We start from the raw sequence: 17,877 nt of genomic DNA on the forward strand, positions 1-17,877 counted from the left end.
AGAAAAGTCTCAAATTTAGTCATTTTAGGTAAAATCATATCTCTACCAAACATACATTTTACCAAAGATCGAATTTGATAATAAAGAATTCTTATCAATACCAAAATCTTCCCTCATCTAATTAAAAGATAAAAACTTACCCTCTTTAAAACAATCTCCCAAATTTTTCACACCTTTAAATCTCCAATGCAATAAACTTTGATTATGTATTGAAAAAGAAATGTTGATTATTATACAACGGAGTCGAAGCCAATAATTTACCCCTAGAGCCTATCATTTTATTTTTCTTTATCCATAACTTCATTAAATGTTTTAGTATAGGCACATTATATTGTTGTAACAAATTTATATTCCACCTAATCAAAAATTGATGTATTTCAAATTCAGAAATACTTGCCATCTCAATTTTAGCCCAACTAGGAGGCTGTACCAAATCCATCAATGAACTAATAAATTTAAGTTGGGCTGCCTCATAATAATTTTGAAAATGTGGTAAACGTAGTCCCCCTAACTCATATTTCCAAGTTAATTTATTCAAACTACTCTCAAAAATTTACCCCTGCATAAAAACTCCTTAACCATTTTAGTCAAATCTCAAAAAAAAATTTTATCAAGTAAATACGGAATAGATTGAAACAAATATTGTATACGCAGAAAGATATTCATCTTAATTGTATTTATCCTTCCCATTAAATTAATAGGTAAATCTTTCCATTTAATCAAATCAGTTTCAATTTTTTTCATTAACGGAGCATAATTTAATTTATATAAAGATTGATAATTAACATTCAAAATTATACCCAGATATTTAATTCGATCAGTCCACTTCAAATTAATAATATTTTTATAAACTGAATAATCTCCTTCACTTACCGGTAATATTTCACTCTCTCTCAGATGAATGTAAAAGATCCCCTAACTGTGATTCACAGAACAGGGAGCTTCCCACTTGAGGAATGGCTCAGGCCCGAAAAGCCCATACCTCCTATGGACTCTGCGAAACTTGCTGAGTTCTCCCAGCACTTCTCCTTTTTTTGATCAGTCAACTGTTTACGGAATCTTGTGCACACACTTCATTTTAGGGCGGCATAGTTAGCACAACACTGTTACAGCGCCAGTGACTGGTTCAAATCCGGTGCTGTCTGTCAGGAGTTTGTACGTCCTCCCCGTGTCTCTGTGGGTTTCCTCCGGGTGCTCCAGTTTCCTCCCACCTTTCAAAAAGTACAGGGGTTGTAGATTAATTGAATGTAATTGGGTGGCACGGGCTCATGGACCCAGGAGGGCCTGTTACCATGCTATATGTCTATATTTAAAATTGAACTGGTGACCATATTTCCAAAGTCTTCCATGAGATGTAAATCTCATGTCCTGGGATAATGAACCTTACCGCCAAAATGCAATTCTATCTTTGTTGATGGCAGTTCAAAGTTATGTATGATGTCTTGCTCTTTTGGGTGTGAAGTCGGGAGCAAGTTGGCAGTTTCAGCAGAGTCTCTAGAATTTTCTTTCAGGAATGAAGTGTCTGACGCAGTTGCACAGCGATGACGTTCTTTTCCTGTTCTGTCAGAATGGCTATCCTGGACAGTATCCGAGCAACCGTCCTGAAGCCAGGTTATTTTAAGGCAAGTGACAACCTTGCATGTGGGGAGATGTAAACCTGTATAGTTTATTGCTGGCCTGTTTTGCACATTAAACTTAATATCTATGCTAGACTTGTGCTTACAATGAGGAAGAAGGGAAAATGGAACATAGGCTCTGGACAAACAGTTCCCTCATCCTTTTCACTGACTTCCTTCAATCCCCTTCCATTGGGAAGAAGATTCACAAGTGTGAGATCACTCACCACCAGATCAAGGGACAACTTCTTTCCCATTGTTAACAGACTACCGAATGAACCTTACACAAAAAATTATGTTGCTTTTGCTTGATATCAACTGATCTCTAAGTATAACTCTATCTGCTGCACTATGTATGCGATGTCTAGCCAGGCTTCTTGCTAAACAAATGTTCTCATTGCACCTTTTACCACAGGACATATAAACATGAACAGACCTTTACAAAATAACAGCTTTCAATACAAGATCTCATTACTTGGTAAAAATCCACACAAACCTTTTACATATTTCAGAAGAGCTTATATTCAACCCTCCAGTCATCGTTAGAAGTTCAGTAGAACCTGTTCTCAAAGGTTAATTTATGTTTTATTGATAACCTTTTGTACAAAGATGCATGTTCATTTTGGTGCTCACGATGGGGACAAGAACTTTTATGAAGTGTCCCAAAACTTCCCAAAACTCTGTGACTCATAGTGGCTACCATATATTTAGGCATATAAGTTGACTGGTGTATAAGTCGACCCCATTTTCAGCCTTATTTTGAGGGTTTTTATAGTATATCTGACATATAAGTCGACCCCAATTTTTTGGTGCCTGAGTTGGCCCATTGACTGGCATATAAGTCAAACCCCCCCCGCCAACCTCCACCAAAGATTGCATGGATTGATTTGCTGGGTATTGGCTGGAGCTGATTGCTATCTATGGAGGATCCATTGACACAACGCAACTCCCAACGAAAATATGAAGCGAGCTTTAAGTTGAAAATGATAGAAATGGCCAAGAAAACCAACAACTGGGCTGCTGCAAGAAAATTTGATGTATATGAGAAGTTGGTTAAAGAATGGAGGAAGAAAGAAGAGACTTTAAGAAAGATACTAAAAAGCCAATGTTCGTTGAGAAAATGAATCACTCATTGGCCAGAGTCGGAAAATCACGTTGCAGAATGTGTATGTGAACAGAGGCAAGATTGCTACATAGTCACCCGAAATAAAATAAGAACATTTGCACTGCAGTGGGGCAATATACACCCAGGACTCAGTGATGATTTTGAGGCTACAGTAGGCTGGTGCAATCGTTTCATGAACAGGAAAAATCTGGTATTATGCCAATAAAAATCACACAGAAACTACCAAAAGATCTTGATCATCAAGTTGCAAGTTTTCACCAGTTTATTATATAGAATCACCAGGAACCCCAGTTTGTATTGGCAAATATCAGAAACATGGATGAAACCCCCCACAAATTATGACATAATAGGCAATAGAACAGTGGAATGGAAAAGTACAGGCCACAAAAGGACCAGGTTTACCGTGGTGTTATCATGAATGGCCAACAGGACAAAGTTAAGACCCATGGTAATCTTCAAGTGCAAATGTGGGGCATGCTCAGTGTGATAGACTGAAGGTGCTATTTCCAATCTGGACCACCTGAGGTCTCCCTGTTAGGAAGTCGAGAATCCACTTGTTTAGGCCAAGCAGGCCCAACTTCCTTATCAGATACTGAGGTATGATCATGTTGAATGCTCAACTGAAATCAATGAACAGCATTCAAACATATGAGTTTTTATTTTCCAAGTGGGTGAGGGCTAGATGAAGGACGGTGGCAATAGCATTGTCCGTGGAGCGGTTGGATCTGTATATGAACTGCAGGGGGTCCAATGAGGGGGAGGGGAAGCAGGTGCCTGATGTGCCCCATGACGAGCCTCTCGAAGCAATTCATGATGATGGACATGAGTGCGACAGGCAGGTAATCATTAAGACAGGACACAGACGGCTTCTTTGGCACAAGGACAATGGTGGTGGCTTTGAAGCATGTAGGGACCACAGCGCTACCCAGGGAGATGTTAAAGTTGTTGGTGAGAATATCTGCTAGCTGTGTCGCACAAACCCTGAGCACTCTGCCCAGAATGTTATCCGGTCCAACAGCTTTCCTTGGCTTCTCTCTTAACATCAGCAACTGATCGCTTGGAGGAGGGATGCTTTTCTCTGCTGCCACATTGTTTTTTTGCCTCAAACCGTGTGTAGAAGTTGTTTAGTTCATCTGGGAGGGAGGCATCACCAGCACAGACAGATGGTGTAGTCTTGTCGTTCGTGATATCTTGGATCCCCTTCATGTGCGTTGTGTCCTTGCTGACCAGGAAGTGACTGTGAATGCACTGGGACTGCACCTGCTTTGCCTCCCTGATGGCCTTAGACAGTTTGGGTCTTGCCTTGTTGCCCACTCTGAAGGCCGCATCTCGGTTTTTGAGCAGCACCCACAGCTCCACAGTCATCCGTGGCTTCTCATTAGAGCGAGTAGTGATGGACTTGGGCACAGTGACGTCATCAGTGCACTTACTAATGGAGCTGGTCACTGTTGCCATATACTCCAGATTTATGCAGTCACCAACAGTTGCTGCTTCTTTGAACATGTGCCAGTCAGTGAGCTCAAAGTAGTTTTGAAGTGCATGAATGGCCTCGGCTGGCCAGGTTTTAATCTGCTTCAGGACTGGCCTGGAGCATCTATGAGCTAGGATTAGCATTACAGAGATGTCGTCTGAATATCCGAGGTAGGGTTGGAGCTTCACCCGATATGTCAGAGGTCCACCATGTTCACCCCTCCAAGAGAACAGTCCCAGCTCTGCTAATCTTGCCTCTTAATGCAAAGGCGGGGCAATGTGTGCTGCATCACTTTATATGCTGTGTAACTTCATGCTGAAGCCATGGGACAAAGTTAAAGTAGAGATTATGATAATATTATTTAAAAAATGTGGTATATCATTGCAATTGATGTCATGGAAGATGATTTACTGTGGGACATTGATGACGAAGCTGAAACCGCCTCATCAGATACAGACTGGGACCCATATGATGACTGTTTAAACAGTGTAGTATGGACGTGTTTGCCGCCATCTTTGCCTCAGACGATGATAGTGAGAGTGATTTTTTTGGAAGTATCCAATTGTCCTTTTGTTTTAATAAAAATCTCGATGGAAATCTGTCGCAGACGGCTTCGTTTTTTGGTTTTTCATGGGTTGAATTATACGCCAAATTTGTTTTTCGTGGGTTGACTTATATGCCAGATATGTTTTGGAGCTGAATTTAAGGTCTCAAAAGCATATCTGGCGTATGTCAACCTCCATTTTTTTTTTTTTTTTGAGAGTTTTTTTTGTTTCATGACTCGACTTGAACACCAAAATATACGATAGTTCACTCTGCACACAGTGATTTGTGAAATCTATTTTACAACCAACATTAGATAGTTTTTGTGAAGGTTGCTAGATTTCTTTAATGAAAAATTGTGGGGAGGTACCCAATGCACCAGCAAAAATCTAATTAAAGATGTCCTTCTGCTTTTCTTTGTTGACCTGATGATTTGCAGTCTGGACTATCATTTGGGCGTTCGTCCCTTTCTTTCTTTCTCCCGGTGACCTCTTGGTTTGATATCTAGTTGTACTCTCTGCAGGGTCATTACTTGTGTGCGAAAGGCCTCTTATCAGCGGGATACCCAGACCATGCTTTAGTCGTGAACAGGAGAGGCATTGACCTCTGTCTGGTGGGAGGAAGTGACATCACTGTGCTGCAGGAACAGCGGAGTGAAATTCAAGAGGAAATGAAGAGAAAAGGTAACTACGTTTCTCTGCTTGCCATGAAGATCTTCCTTATTGATTCAGTGTGATGCACGGGGAGTGCGTCAGCGTGGATTATAATAGATTCTGAATACCTGTTCCTAATTTTTGGATTGCTTACTCTTGGGAATAAAATGTAATAGGATAAGTTGTAGTTTGGCAGAGTTAAAACTAGATTTCTGGGCACCCTTCGACCCTACAGGTCAGAAGTAAGACCATAAAATGTAGAAGCAGAATGAGACCATTCAGCCCATTGATCTACTACACCATCCACATCATGGCCGATGTATTTTTTCCTCTCAACTTCATTGTCCTGCCTTCTCCCCATAACCTTTGACACCCTGGATAATCAAAAACCCGTCAACCTCCACTTTAAATGCACCCATAATGATTGGGCTTCCAATGCCACCTGTGGCAACGAATTCCATAGATTCACCACCCTCTGGCTGAAGAAAATGCTCTTCGTCTCTGCTGTGAAGGGACATCCTTTATTCTGAGGCCATGCCTTCTGGCCTTAGACTATCCCACTACTGGACTCTACTTAGCTCTTTCAATATCAGGTATGTTTCATTGAGATCCCTCATTCATCCCTCTAACTCCAGAGCCATCACACACTTTTCGCACATTAACCAACACATGGAAGGTGGCTTGGAATAGCGGTTGAGTGGTGAGCCCATCTGGGCACCCTCCAACTGGATGTGATTAACATAAGTTCTCCAGTTTCTGTTAAAACATCCCCCCAACCTTCTTCCCCCATCTGCTTTCCTTCTCTCTCTTTTTCTCCCTCCCCCCTTCTTTCCCTCTGTCTCCTTTCACAGAGCCAAAATGATTTTTCTCCTCTTATCATTTACAGGTAACACCTTTTGTTTGTTGGTCTGTGCTCCATCCCTCCCATTCTTCCCCCTTTCTTTCCCCAGCCTTTAATTCACTTTTTTTTCCCACTCATACCTTGAGGAAAATCTCCGTCCAGAAATGTCAGTAATATATCTTATGGACACCGCGAGGCCAGCTGAGTTCCTTCAGCATTTTGACCAGCCGAATCCCTCCTCGTGCAGCCTCGGATGGCATATACGTCGTGCCTCCCAACGAGTAGAGCCTCCAAGCTTATCCTCAATACCATGCCATAGGTGGAGATATAGACAGGTGGCTAAAAGCCTGGTCATAATTGTAAGTGAGGAACATTTCGAGAAGTGGGAGTTGCAGGAACTCCTGTGTGACTGGTGTTATTCCATTTTCACAGATAACTGTGAAGCAACAGCCAAGCAACACAGTTCAAGGCAAGTGAATCCAAATTATTCTCCAATAAGAGGGAGTAAATGGTCAATTTTAAAATATAAATTGAGCAATTTCTCCACTTTGGATATTGCAGTAGCCTTGCATTTTATCCATTTTGATTTCTCTGAAGTAAACAAATCATTTTTGTTTTGAACATCCCCTTGGCTCTCTGCTTTCTGTATTCCTGCCCCTTTTTTCCACCTCTCATTGCAACGCATTCTCTTTAATTTTCCTTTCTGGCTCTATTCAGTAAAAAGGCGATGGTCGCCAGTGGCGACGAGCTGGGTTCGGATACAGATGTCGAGTCTTTGGAAGGGGAAGAGTCTGTCGGAAATGACAAAGGGGCTAAATTCCAGGTATGCTTGGGCAATGTAAAGGTGCCAAATATAGTTTAATATCCTGTTAACAAGAAATCTCAGGTTTAAAATTAAATTCCCTGGATAGGCAGGTCTAAAATGAGAGGCACAGATTGAAGGTGAGAGGGGGAAAATTTTTAAATCTTATATAACTTTTTTGACACAGAGGAAATGGTGAAGTCGGGGATAATTATAATTGATAAAAGATCTTGAGACCTTGGATGGGAAAGATTTAGAGCAGGATTTTTCTACCTTTTTCCCCACTCACATGTCTACTTAAGTAACCTCTTACTTAAGGTGGCATGTGAGTGGAAATAAAAAAGCTTGAGAGCCATTGGTTTAGAGGGATATGGGTTGAACAAGGAAAAGGGACAAGTTTGGGTAGATAATTGGTAAGCATGAACAATTTGGCCAAGTGGCCTGTTTCCCTACTGTAGAATCTGTCTCTGTAACTATTGGCCCAGGATTCATTGCCATCTGTGGAAGCATGTTTACTATTTCTGCCTCGAGTGTCAAAAAGTTTCTCAATGGAACACCTGAAATCCCTGGTTCGAGATCCTTGAATTTTCTCTCTGATCACAGATATTTCAACCTCTTCCATCCAATTCGTTTGCATAACACAGTAAAACCCCCAGTATCTGGCACCTCTGTGGAATGGTAGATGCTGGATAAATGAACTTTTCCCTTGAAATTGCATGCTGCGTGATTAGCCAATTAACGGCAAGACGAGCCTATTTTAAACCTCCGCATTATTTAATCTCTCTATTTATCTATCTCTCTATCTATCTATTTCTCTGTCAATCTAATTATTTATTTCTACCTTTTTTGCCAGTTTCTTGAATTCCACATATGGGGGTTTTTACTGTACTTTGCCAATCTAGAGCCACCTCTTCCACTGGAAGTACCTGCAGAATGACATTTAATTGCATGTCGTTGAAGGGTATTGAATTGTTTATTGTCACGAATACACAGATAAAGGAAAAAAAGCTTTGTTTTGCGTGCTCTCCAGAGAAGACCATCCTTGCTTGAGTACAGCAGGAAGAGCAATGATAAAGCTGAAGTTAATAACAGAGCTTCAAAGAGTGCGGGGTATAGAGTGACTGGGACAAAATGTGGGTATAGAGCGAAAATACAGTTAAACCGTGGAGGGTCATCATCTTTGACCAGTGAGAGGTCCATTTAGAAGTCCAATTGCAGCAGGAAAGAAACTGACCTTGAAGTTGAATGTTTGGTTTTCAAATTGGTGTATCTTTTGCCCCTCGGGATGAGGGAATGGAGAGTGTGGCTGGGGTGAGATGAGTCATTTAAAACATTGGCATTGTTTCTGATTCAACGGGTGGTGTAGATGGAAGCAAGGTTGGTTTTGTGTGAGGGTCTGATTTGTGTTCACAGTTTCTTGCAGTCTTGGACAGAGCAGTTCTTGTACCAAGCTGTGAAGCACCTGGACAGGATGCTTTCATATTGGCCAGGTAATGGCAAGTATGCAATGAAATAATCCAACTTCTTGCACTCCAAATCTTTTCAATTTTCAGCATTTAAAACCCTACATGAGGTCACGTGCAATGCTTTGCTCAGCCTGTGCTTTTCTTCCCTAACAACTCCACATCTGGCCTGAAGTTTGTTTTGCTCATCTCTTCCCATGAAATTGGGGAGAGTGAACAGAGTTCAGGTCTGGGGTTTTGTGGGGCGGGAGGGGAGGAGTGGGTGGTGATGGGGGGAGAGAGAGAGAGAGAGAGAGAGAGAGAGAGAGAATGAACAATTTATTTACTTGAAAATTAAAACCTTAAAGGACATAAATTCTTTATAGCAAAGGATGTTTGCCTCCAGAGATAACTGGTACTCAGCAAAGCAGGACTGGAGAAAGTTTAACGTATTCCTGTTTCATTTTTCCCCAGGAAGCTTGGGAAAATCTGATTGATAACTTAACCAAAACAAACTGCATGGTTTCTGGTGAGTCAAAATGCAAGGTGTCTGTCACATACACTTCCTGTACTGAACCTGATTTTCCCAAATGATTATCATTTTACTGAATTTATCAAATACAAGTTCCAAAATATCAGCTGCCTTCATAGAATGATGGAAAACATAATGCATGGAAGATGGGCATGGTCCATTATGTCTGTGGCGGTAGGAAATAAGCTTATGCAGTTTAATTCCACCTGCCAGCACAGACCCCATATCCTGTGGGTCATGGCGCTTCTAGTTCATCCAAGTGCTGATTATGTACGATGAAAATTTCTACATCCTGACAATCACCGAGTTGCAGAGCTCTAATCTTTCTCCAAAATGTATCAAATATATATCCCCTGTGCTCTGCAGTCACTGATCTCTGTGCTAAGGGAGTGAAACAAAAAAGTCTGCAGTTACTGTGATTGTAGTCAAAACTGAAATGCTGGAGGAACTCAGCCGGTCTCGCAACATCCATAGAAGGCATGGATATATTACCATACCTTGAGGCTCGAAATGTCATATATATATCTTGACCTCCTATGGACGCTGTGAGACCGGCTGAGTTTCACCATCATTTCTCCATTTTGATTCTGTGCTAAGGGACTTGTACCTTAACTGTTTACCCTGTTCAAGTCTTGTAATTTGAACCAGCATAATTAAAACTTGGTCTCAGTCTCCTTCCAAAGGAAGCAACCATATTCTAAGCAGGAAAAATGATTTACTGGATGAGCATCTTCAGTGGGAGAAAAAATGGTCAATGCTTTGGGACAGAACCCTTTGTCAAGACTGAGTGTAGAAGGGAGAGAGTGGGAAGGGTTGGTTAGGGCCAGTGGGGGATTGGTGAACAAGGGTGACGGACAGGGCAGTTAATGGCCAGGGAGAGGGAGGCAAGAGAAACAAAGATGTCAGATAGATGAAAATGATTCGTACACAGTGGTGGTGGGGGGGGGGGGGTGAGTGATAGGTGGAGACTGGTTGGTGATGCTGGAGTCTGTAAGATGAAAAGGTGACAACAGAGAAGTAATGAGAAACCACATGGAAATGAGGGGGGAGAAAGGAAGGGGAGGGACCATATTGGGAAATGTGAGTGAAAGATGGAATGAGAGCGGGAAATCCCTGGACCATGACCCCCACCAACCAATATCAGGCCACTGTCACAGTTCTCATTACATCAGGAGATGCCTTCTCGACAGCTTCCAACCTAATGGTGCCTCAACCCCACACTTCCCCTTTCTATCTCTTACCCAATATCTACAAACAAGAGTGCCTTGGAAGCCCATAATTTCTGCTGTGACTCATGTCCCCTTTCGAGACGGTCTTTCCTCAGAGCTACTGTGTTGTTTTGGACAGTCACGACTACGTTGATACGTTTGTTCCAGATGAACACCCTGAAGAGTCGGAAACAAGTATTGAAAGCCAGAAGTCTGCTCCCAGAACTGAAAAGATAAATGCGGTAAAATCTTGCTGTTTGTTCTGTTGAGGGCCTTTCCTTTCCCCCCTCCACATTTACTCATGTCAAATTTGGGAAGATTTGCCAGACATTTGTCAGGCCTGTGTCTATCTGTAGAATGGTATGCAAAATAGTATTCGGAAGTTTAAGCCTGTCGCACATTGGATGGTCTGATGGCAATGTGAGGGAGTAATGTGATTAGCTTTTCCATGATGGTCACCAAGAATATTAGATTATTGTTAATCTTTTAGTTAGGAATAAAAAATGGTAAGTCTGCAGATGCTGTGATTGTAGTAAAACACAAAAATGCTGGTGAGGCTCAACAGGTCTCACAGCGTCCATGGGAGACATTTATGGGTATGAACCCTTCTTCAAGGTATGAATAAAAAGCAGGCAGGCGCCTGGATAAGTTGAGGGAGAAGGGAAGAAAGGGCGGGTGGGGGGGGTGGGTGGAAGGAGCACAGATCAACAAACAAAAGGCAATAATTGGTCATGGATAGGAGGACAGGAGAGGAAAGGTAAGATTTGATTGCGGGAAGGAGGGCGACCCTGTGAATGTAGAGCTAAGGAAAGAGAGAGAGAGAAAAAGGAGACATAAGGATAGGTGAAGGCAAATGACAGGGAGGGTAATGGCAACCGGAGAAGTGGTTGTTAATGCTATCTGGTCAGAGGGTGCCCAGACAGAATACAAGTTAATATTATTATTACAATATTAGAGAAAGGCATGGTTAGGATAGTGGTTAGCACAACGGTATTACAGCACCAACGTTCCAGGGTTCGATCTGGCACTTTCTGTAAGAAGTTTGTATGCGTGAGTTTCCTCCCACCCTTCAAACGTACATGGATTGTAAGTTAATTGTGGTATTTGGGTGGCACGGGCTCGTGGGCCAGAAGGACCTGTTACTGTTCTGAATGTCTAAATTAAAAATTAAATTGTCTTCATATAAAATAATGAATACAGATAATAATATTATACAGATTTTCGTGATTTACTTTTATTTGTAACAGTGACGGTTAAGTTTCTGCATTGTTGTCAAAATGTAATGTTTCACTAACATCCTTTAGTCAAAGAACTCAGCAGGTTCCCAACAATGTGGATGATTCTTAACTTTCCTCTGAAGAGGCCCCAGGCCACTCTATTCAAGGACTTTAAATACTGGCACTGCCATTGATGAACATATCCTGTGCATCAGAACAAAAACTGAGCCACCCACCTTTCAGCTCTAAGGGACATTGAAAGCTGAACATCAAATAAAACTCCAGATGCTGGGAGCTGAAAATAAAATCACAAATTTGCAGAAAGCACTCAGCTGATTAGGTGACATTGGAGGGAGGAACAAGATGATCTTCTCCTTGTTCTCTTTCCCCATCTTCCACAGAAGCCTGAATATGCCTGATCTCGGAAGCTAAGCCGGCTCAGGCCTGGTCAGTACTTGGAGGGGAGACCACCTAGGAACACCAGGTGCTGTTGGTTTCTGTGAGGGGTGCTGGACAAATGGCAACTCTCTGTCTGCCTTACGGTAGACAAAAGTTAAAGAATTTAATGTATGTTACATTCTAAATGTAGTATTCCATAACAATGATGGAACCTTTACATCTTTTATAAGCAAATCCGAATTAAAATGGTCATGAATGCAAGCTCATAGCAAAACAACTTCTACACTAGTGTTAGTAAGTTTTCAACAATGAGTGATGAACACTTGAGATGGGCTGTGGTCAAGGAGCTGGGGGTAACAGCTTCTAATTATATTGAATGGTGCATTGGAGAGAATTTAGGGTTATTGAGGGTGAACAAAGTACAACAGCCCTAGCCCCTTTTCACCAGTAATGCTGTGATGGTGATTTTTAAAAAAAACAAGTTCAAATAATTGCTTGATATTTCAACTTTTTTTTTAGTGCGAAGAGCTTCCTCTGGATCCCACTGAACAGTAAGTGGAAGTGGAAAATTTCCATTCTGTTAATGAATTACAACCGGTTGTCCTAACTGTCTCCCCCACCTCCTGTCCAAGGCAACAGGTCTTTCAGATGCTCACTGTTCTCAAACAGGAATCCCAGGTTGCTCCCAGTTGCCTTTACCCAGCATCCTCTCTGTGGCGATGTCTCCAGCTGTTGGGCACATTCTCTGCTACCTGCCGTCTCCAGCTGGGAGATCTGGAGAGATTTCTGCTTTTCTCACTTTGTTCCTGAATTAGCAGCATCTCTGTTGACTGGCTTGTAAATGGCCTGTATGCTCACCCGCCTCATAAACCGAGTTATTGAGACATTGATCAAACTGGGGCATGTTGGGAAATGTCCTGCTAATATCAAGAAATCTAGTTGGGTTATTGAACCCCCTCCACTCACAACACACAGCAGTAAATTTTGATTCCTTGATGTGTAGCATGTTAACTCAGGAAACTCAATCATTGAGTTATGCATCACGAAAACAGGCCCATCAGCCCAATTTGTCCATGTTGACCCAAATTGTCTAAGCTAGTTTTATTTGCGCGTGTTTCGCATATTTCCTAATTGTTTCCTATCCATGTACCTGTCTAAATGTCTTTTTTAAAGTTGCCATAAAATACCCACCACCCTCATGTGATATCCAGATGACTTTGGACAAAGTGGTGATGGGTCTGGCAGGGAAGGAGTGGAAACCCATCTTACCTTTGCTTGAAGGGGTTGCACTCCATAAGTCACTACAGCACCAATCCAACAGGAAACTGGTACCAACAGATAAGGCAAAGAAGGGGATAAATGTGCATTAAATGTTTTAAGAACCATCACATATCTCTGTACTTCAGACATGAAGAGGACAACAGTTCCAGAAAAAAACTTCTGACTGAACTAAAAAGTGCAGGCAAGTTGATTCTGAGCCTACCTCCCATCTATTTGTTTATTTCCATTTTTTTTCCCTGCATATCAGGTTCAAGTTTATTGTCATGTACGCTGAGGAATAGTGAGAGAGTTTGTTTTGTGCACAATCCAGCAAGTTAACATGGCACAGTAGTAAAATTGCATTATAGAATGAGATTAGCTCGTATTTTATAAATGTGAGGTTCATTCAGGAGTCTGATAACAGTGGCAAAGAAACTCATTGAATCTGGTGGTGAATGATCCACATCTCCAACCAATACACTGAAAATCAAGGCCACATTTTTAAAATAAGTTAGTACTTACTTTGTTATAACTTTGAAATGAATTTATTGCTTTGTTATACTCTTTATAAATCCTATTGAAATTAATCTGGCAAGAGTTCAGATTTGTTTATATGTGTGTTTGTACTTTGTCTGAGGGATCACTGTCAATATCCAAGTTCCATGACTCTAAGCGTTAAACTGGCACCATCAAAATAAAAAGAGTGTCAGTGTCTCTGTGAGCAGAGTGACAAAAAGTGTTTTCAGAATCTCTTCACTGCACTCTGAGAACAGCAGATGGAGGCTGGTGATATAATGTAATGGCTTCTTAAGAGACATGTTGCCCATTCCAGCCCTTTGAAAGACCATATGCTCATCAGGTTTTCCTTTGTGAGTCTACATCCAATTCACTGTCGAAAGTTTCCATTTCCCATTAGACCACTTAGTAAAAAATACAATTTCCTCATCGCTCTTCTGGTTCTTGGGTCTGGAATCTAAAGTCTGATTTTCCAAAGCCTACGCCAGTAGGAAACCTTTCTCCTCGTCCATCAAAGAAACCTGAATACAAAATTTGAAAGGGGCAAATAGGAACCAAATGCCAAGGAAAGCTAAATTCAGAGGAGAGAGATGAACTCAAAACGATAAATCATTGCAAATGCAGCCTCGTGCATTTTATGAATGGATACAAACTTACGCAGATGAAGCAGGTTTCAAGGGGAGTTGGTGGCCAGGCAAAGTGGAGAGGCGGCAGGGTGAAGGACAAAGAGTTTTCTGCCGAATATCAGTTGGTGGGCAGCAGAAACTCCAGCAAAGGGACTTGTCAGATGCTCTATAAGTGGCTGGAGGCCTGCCTGGCCATCGGTACCAGCACCCGTCTCTGCGGTATCATGCAAACACCCCCCCCCCCGCTCTTGCTTCAGGGACGAGAGATAGGCCAGTCCACCAAAATGTTGGGTTTGAATAAAAAGGGAGACATTGTCTGAAAGACGGTGTCCACTTGGAGCATTGCATCAGGAACCCCAAGGACAGCATCAATGTGGATTCCCCCAGTAAGTGAATGTAACAGCCCTGGTGTTGCATCAACAGCAAGGAGTATCTTTAGCTTGATCTTTTAGTTCAAAATATCGTGACCAGTTCTTAAAATTTGCTGATGCATTTTCTTTTACAAAAAACCTCTTTATCAATGGACTTGAATTGGATACGGGTAGCCCTGATTCAGAATTCTGAGCTGCAGCGAGATCTATCTTGGAAATTGTTTTGGAGGTGAAGAAATGGAAGTGTAATTGATCAGGGATCTGTGGGGGAAATCGACAGAGGCAGGATCCAATGCTTAATCTTACAGTTATCACTGGATTTCTCACTGATTTATGATTCGGTGTGAAAAATTAAAAATCAATATTATGTACTTTCGAACAATTGAACTAAACAATTTCTCATTTTCGTTCTCACTAAGCACGTAAAGCCATTTGATTATCATCCGAATGAAGATTTCACTCGATGCGTATTTTTTGATAACTAGTTTTAAGTTAAACTTTCCAAGCGTTAGAATGGGCATGTTAATTCTTTTGCATCCGTGCCTTTCTCTTAAACATTTATTTATCTGTTCTTTGATTTGGCGCTGTTATAATCATCCAGAAACAACCGTGATATACATATATAAAAATAACTGCAGTTATATTAATCGAGCGACTGCAGTACTACAGTAATGGAGCAAGCATTTGGTGCGGGGCCGTTGAAAATGCAGGGCCCGTACTATGTGCTACTTTTGCTACTACGTTAATCCGGCACTGATTCCCACTCCAAACTCAGCTCATTGAAGCAGGAGCTATCTTGTCCAAATTGACCATGAAACATCCAGTATTTGTTTCTGTGTGCGCATTGTCCTTGCACGTGTCCATGTCTGTCTGTGTGTGTGCAAATGCAAGGTACCAAGTCATTCATTCTAACCTAACATTCATCTGTTTTGTCTCCAGATAAGATTGTCTTTGACCCTTCAAAGTGTCGACTGTGGAGGGCAGTGCATGCACAGCAGGAACTGATCACTCAAGGAGTAGAGGACATCTCGTTCCTGCTGTATCGCTTGAAATTGAAGAAGTTCCTCTCCAAAGGTGACCAAGAGGAGGTGGAGAAGCAGAGCACTGGGCCATCAAAACTTGATGTCCTTCTTCGAATTGTATTGAATAAGAACTCCAACCTGGAAATTCGCAAGTTCACTTCAGTGCTGGTTGCAATTGATGGTCTGAAGCCAGAACTTTCCAAGTGGGCCCAGAATCTGGAGGAAATGGGTACGTTGGTTGTCTACCTGGTGACTGCCTTCACTCAATCAGTTGGCCTTGTAGACCAGCTATTCTCAAACTTTTTCTGGGCTATGGCTGCCTTAGGACTCTGCTCAAAATTCCCTGTGAAGCTAACAAGTTTTGGTTTCTTCCATACTTCTCTCCTACCAACTACATTAAAAAAAAATTAAAATTTGTGTATGAAAGGTGAAAAGAAAGCAAGCCTAAATGTGTTGTGCTCCCTGTTGAGAATGGCAGTTCTTAACCATGTACTAATGTTTTTTGGTTACAGAAAGGATTAGAAAGGCACAGCAAACTGAGGATTGTGCGTGAAAACACATCAGCATTGTCTCCTGACCAAGTTACATTAGAAAGGGGAACACTACAGCTCAGTACAGGCCCTTCAGCCCTCAATGTCATGCCAACCTATATGTTCCTACCAAAAAAAATCAAAACCCATCCATGTGTCTGTCTTAAGAGTCTCTTAAACACCCCTAATGTTTCAGTCTCCACCACCACCTCGGGCAAGGCATTCCAGGTACCTACAACTCTCTGTAAAGAAATAAAACTCATTCCTGATGTCTCCCCTAAACTTTCCTCCCTTCATTTTGTACAGATATCCTCTGGTGTTTGCTACTCTGGCCCTGGGTGGTGGGAAAAAAAAAGGTTCTGGTCGTCTACCTTATCTGTGCCTCTCAGAATCTTATAGACCTCTCTTAAGATACTTCTTGTCCTTTTACAATCCAAGAGAACAGTCCTAGCTCTGCTAACCTTGCCTCATAAGATTTACTTTAAAATCCAGGCAACATTCTGGTAAATCCCCTCTGCGCCCTCTCCATAGCTTCCAGATCCTTCCTGTAATGAGGTGTCCAGAACTGAACACGACATTTTAAGTGAGGTCTCACCATAGATTTGTAGAGTTGCCACATAACCTCTCAACTTTGTTCCAGATAGATTTACGTCAGGACATGGTTTCCATCCCTGCAGCAATGAGTATTGCAAGCAGATACATCTAATTATGATTGATGCACAGAGCTAGAGAAATTCCACATTGAATGGAGAACAGTACTTTTCTGCAACTGAGGATTAGTGTCTAATGTCTGGGATTGGTGTTCCTGCAGGACTTGAGGGTTTGGACCTGTTACAGTCCTTAGGAATGTGTGTACGGCACCAGGTATTGAAGTGTTAATCTCCCCAGCACCTTGGATTGCTGTTTGGTCACTCATCAGCAGATGTGCCCCCACCTTTGTTAAGACTGGAGATTCTGGCACAGTGTTGTACGAGCCTTGATCACACATCTTTCCATGTAAAGTGTTCCATTTCCCGTGGATCCAATCACTCCACCTCCCCCCACCCCCCCCCCCAACATCCTGAGAAAATTGAAGTTGTCCACATGTGCGTTCAACAAGATTGAGGCAATGTTCAAGCAGCCTGACATAGAAATCTGAATTTGTGCAAATTCTCCCATATATTTTTAAAGCATTTTTCAACTAGTAGTAAAAATAAAATGTTTTGCAGTATTTATTGATGATTGGATACTGTGTATATTTCATTAATTTAGTGAAGGATAGGCTGATTATTCAATGAAATGAAAGTTAATGTAGAGGAACATTGACTAGATTTCTAAGTTGTCAGCTCCTGTATTTAAAATGGTCGAGGCTGCCATTGTGGCATAACTAGTAGAGCCACCACTTCACAGCACCAGGGACCTGGGTCCAGGCCTGTTCTCAGGTTCCGTCGGTGTGGAGTTTGCACATTCTCCCCATGACCAGGTTCTCTGGTTTCTTCGCACATTACAAGTGGTTTAGGAGGTTAATTATCCACTGTACATTGCCCCTAATGTGCAGACGTGTGGTAGAATCTGAGGGAGGTCAATAAAATTGCATGAGGAATAAAGTGAGTTGGAATAGGATTGGTATTAATGGGCATTTAAACAAGAGAATATGCTAGGGTCTTGTGCAATGCACAAAAGTGCTGGATAAACTCACCAGGTCACGCAACATCCTAAGGAA

The 17,877-nt window shown here is 41.8% G+C and overlaps 1 protein-coding gene across 6 annotated transcripts in view; it reads left to right on the plus strand.

The window, feature by feature from the left end:
- Positions 1–17,877, plus strand: part of LOC138741220 (E3 ubiquitin-protein ligase DZIP3-like) — an 83,348-nt gene that overhangs the window by 28,588 nt on the left and 36,883 nt on the right. For 5 of the 6 annotated variants that reach the window (XM_069894953.1, XM_069894949.1, XM_069894948.1 and 2 more), the window contains 9 exons: positions 1,568–1,622; positions 5,280–5,439; positions 6,683–6,719; positions 6,968–7,073; positions 8,969–9,023; positions 10,403–10,476; positions 12,370–12,401; positions 13,257–13,312; positions 15,563–15,874. In XM_069894953.1, coding sequence (XP_069751054.1) covers positions 1,568–1,622; positions 5,280–5,439; positions 6,683–6,719; positions 6,968–7,073; positions 8,969–9,023; positions 10,403–10,476; positions 12,370–12,401; positions 13,257–13,312; positions 15,563–15,874 — 887 coding nt within the window. Of the gene's footprint in view, positions 1–1,511; positions 1,623–5,279; positions 5,440–6,682; positions 6,720–6,967; positions 7,074–8,968; positions 9,024–10,402; positions 10,477–12,369; positions 12,402–13,256; positions 13,313–15,562; positions 15,875–17,877 lie in introns of all 6 variants that reach the window. The other variant, XM_069894954.1, reaches the window with a different exon arrangement.

Source organism: Narcine bancroftii, chromosome 8 (assembly GCF_036971445.1).
Source record: "Narcine bancroftii isolate sNarBan1 chromosome 8, sNarBan1.hap1, whole genome shotgun sequence".
Taxonomy (NCBI): domain Eukaryota; kingdom Metazoa; phylum Chordata; class Chondrichthyes; order Torpediniformes; family Narcinidae; genus Narcine; species Narcine bancroftii.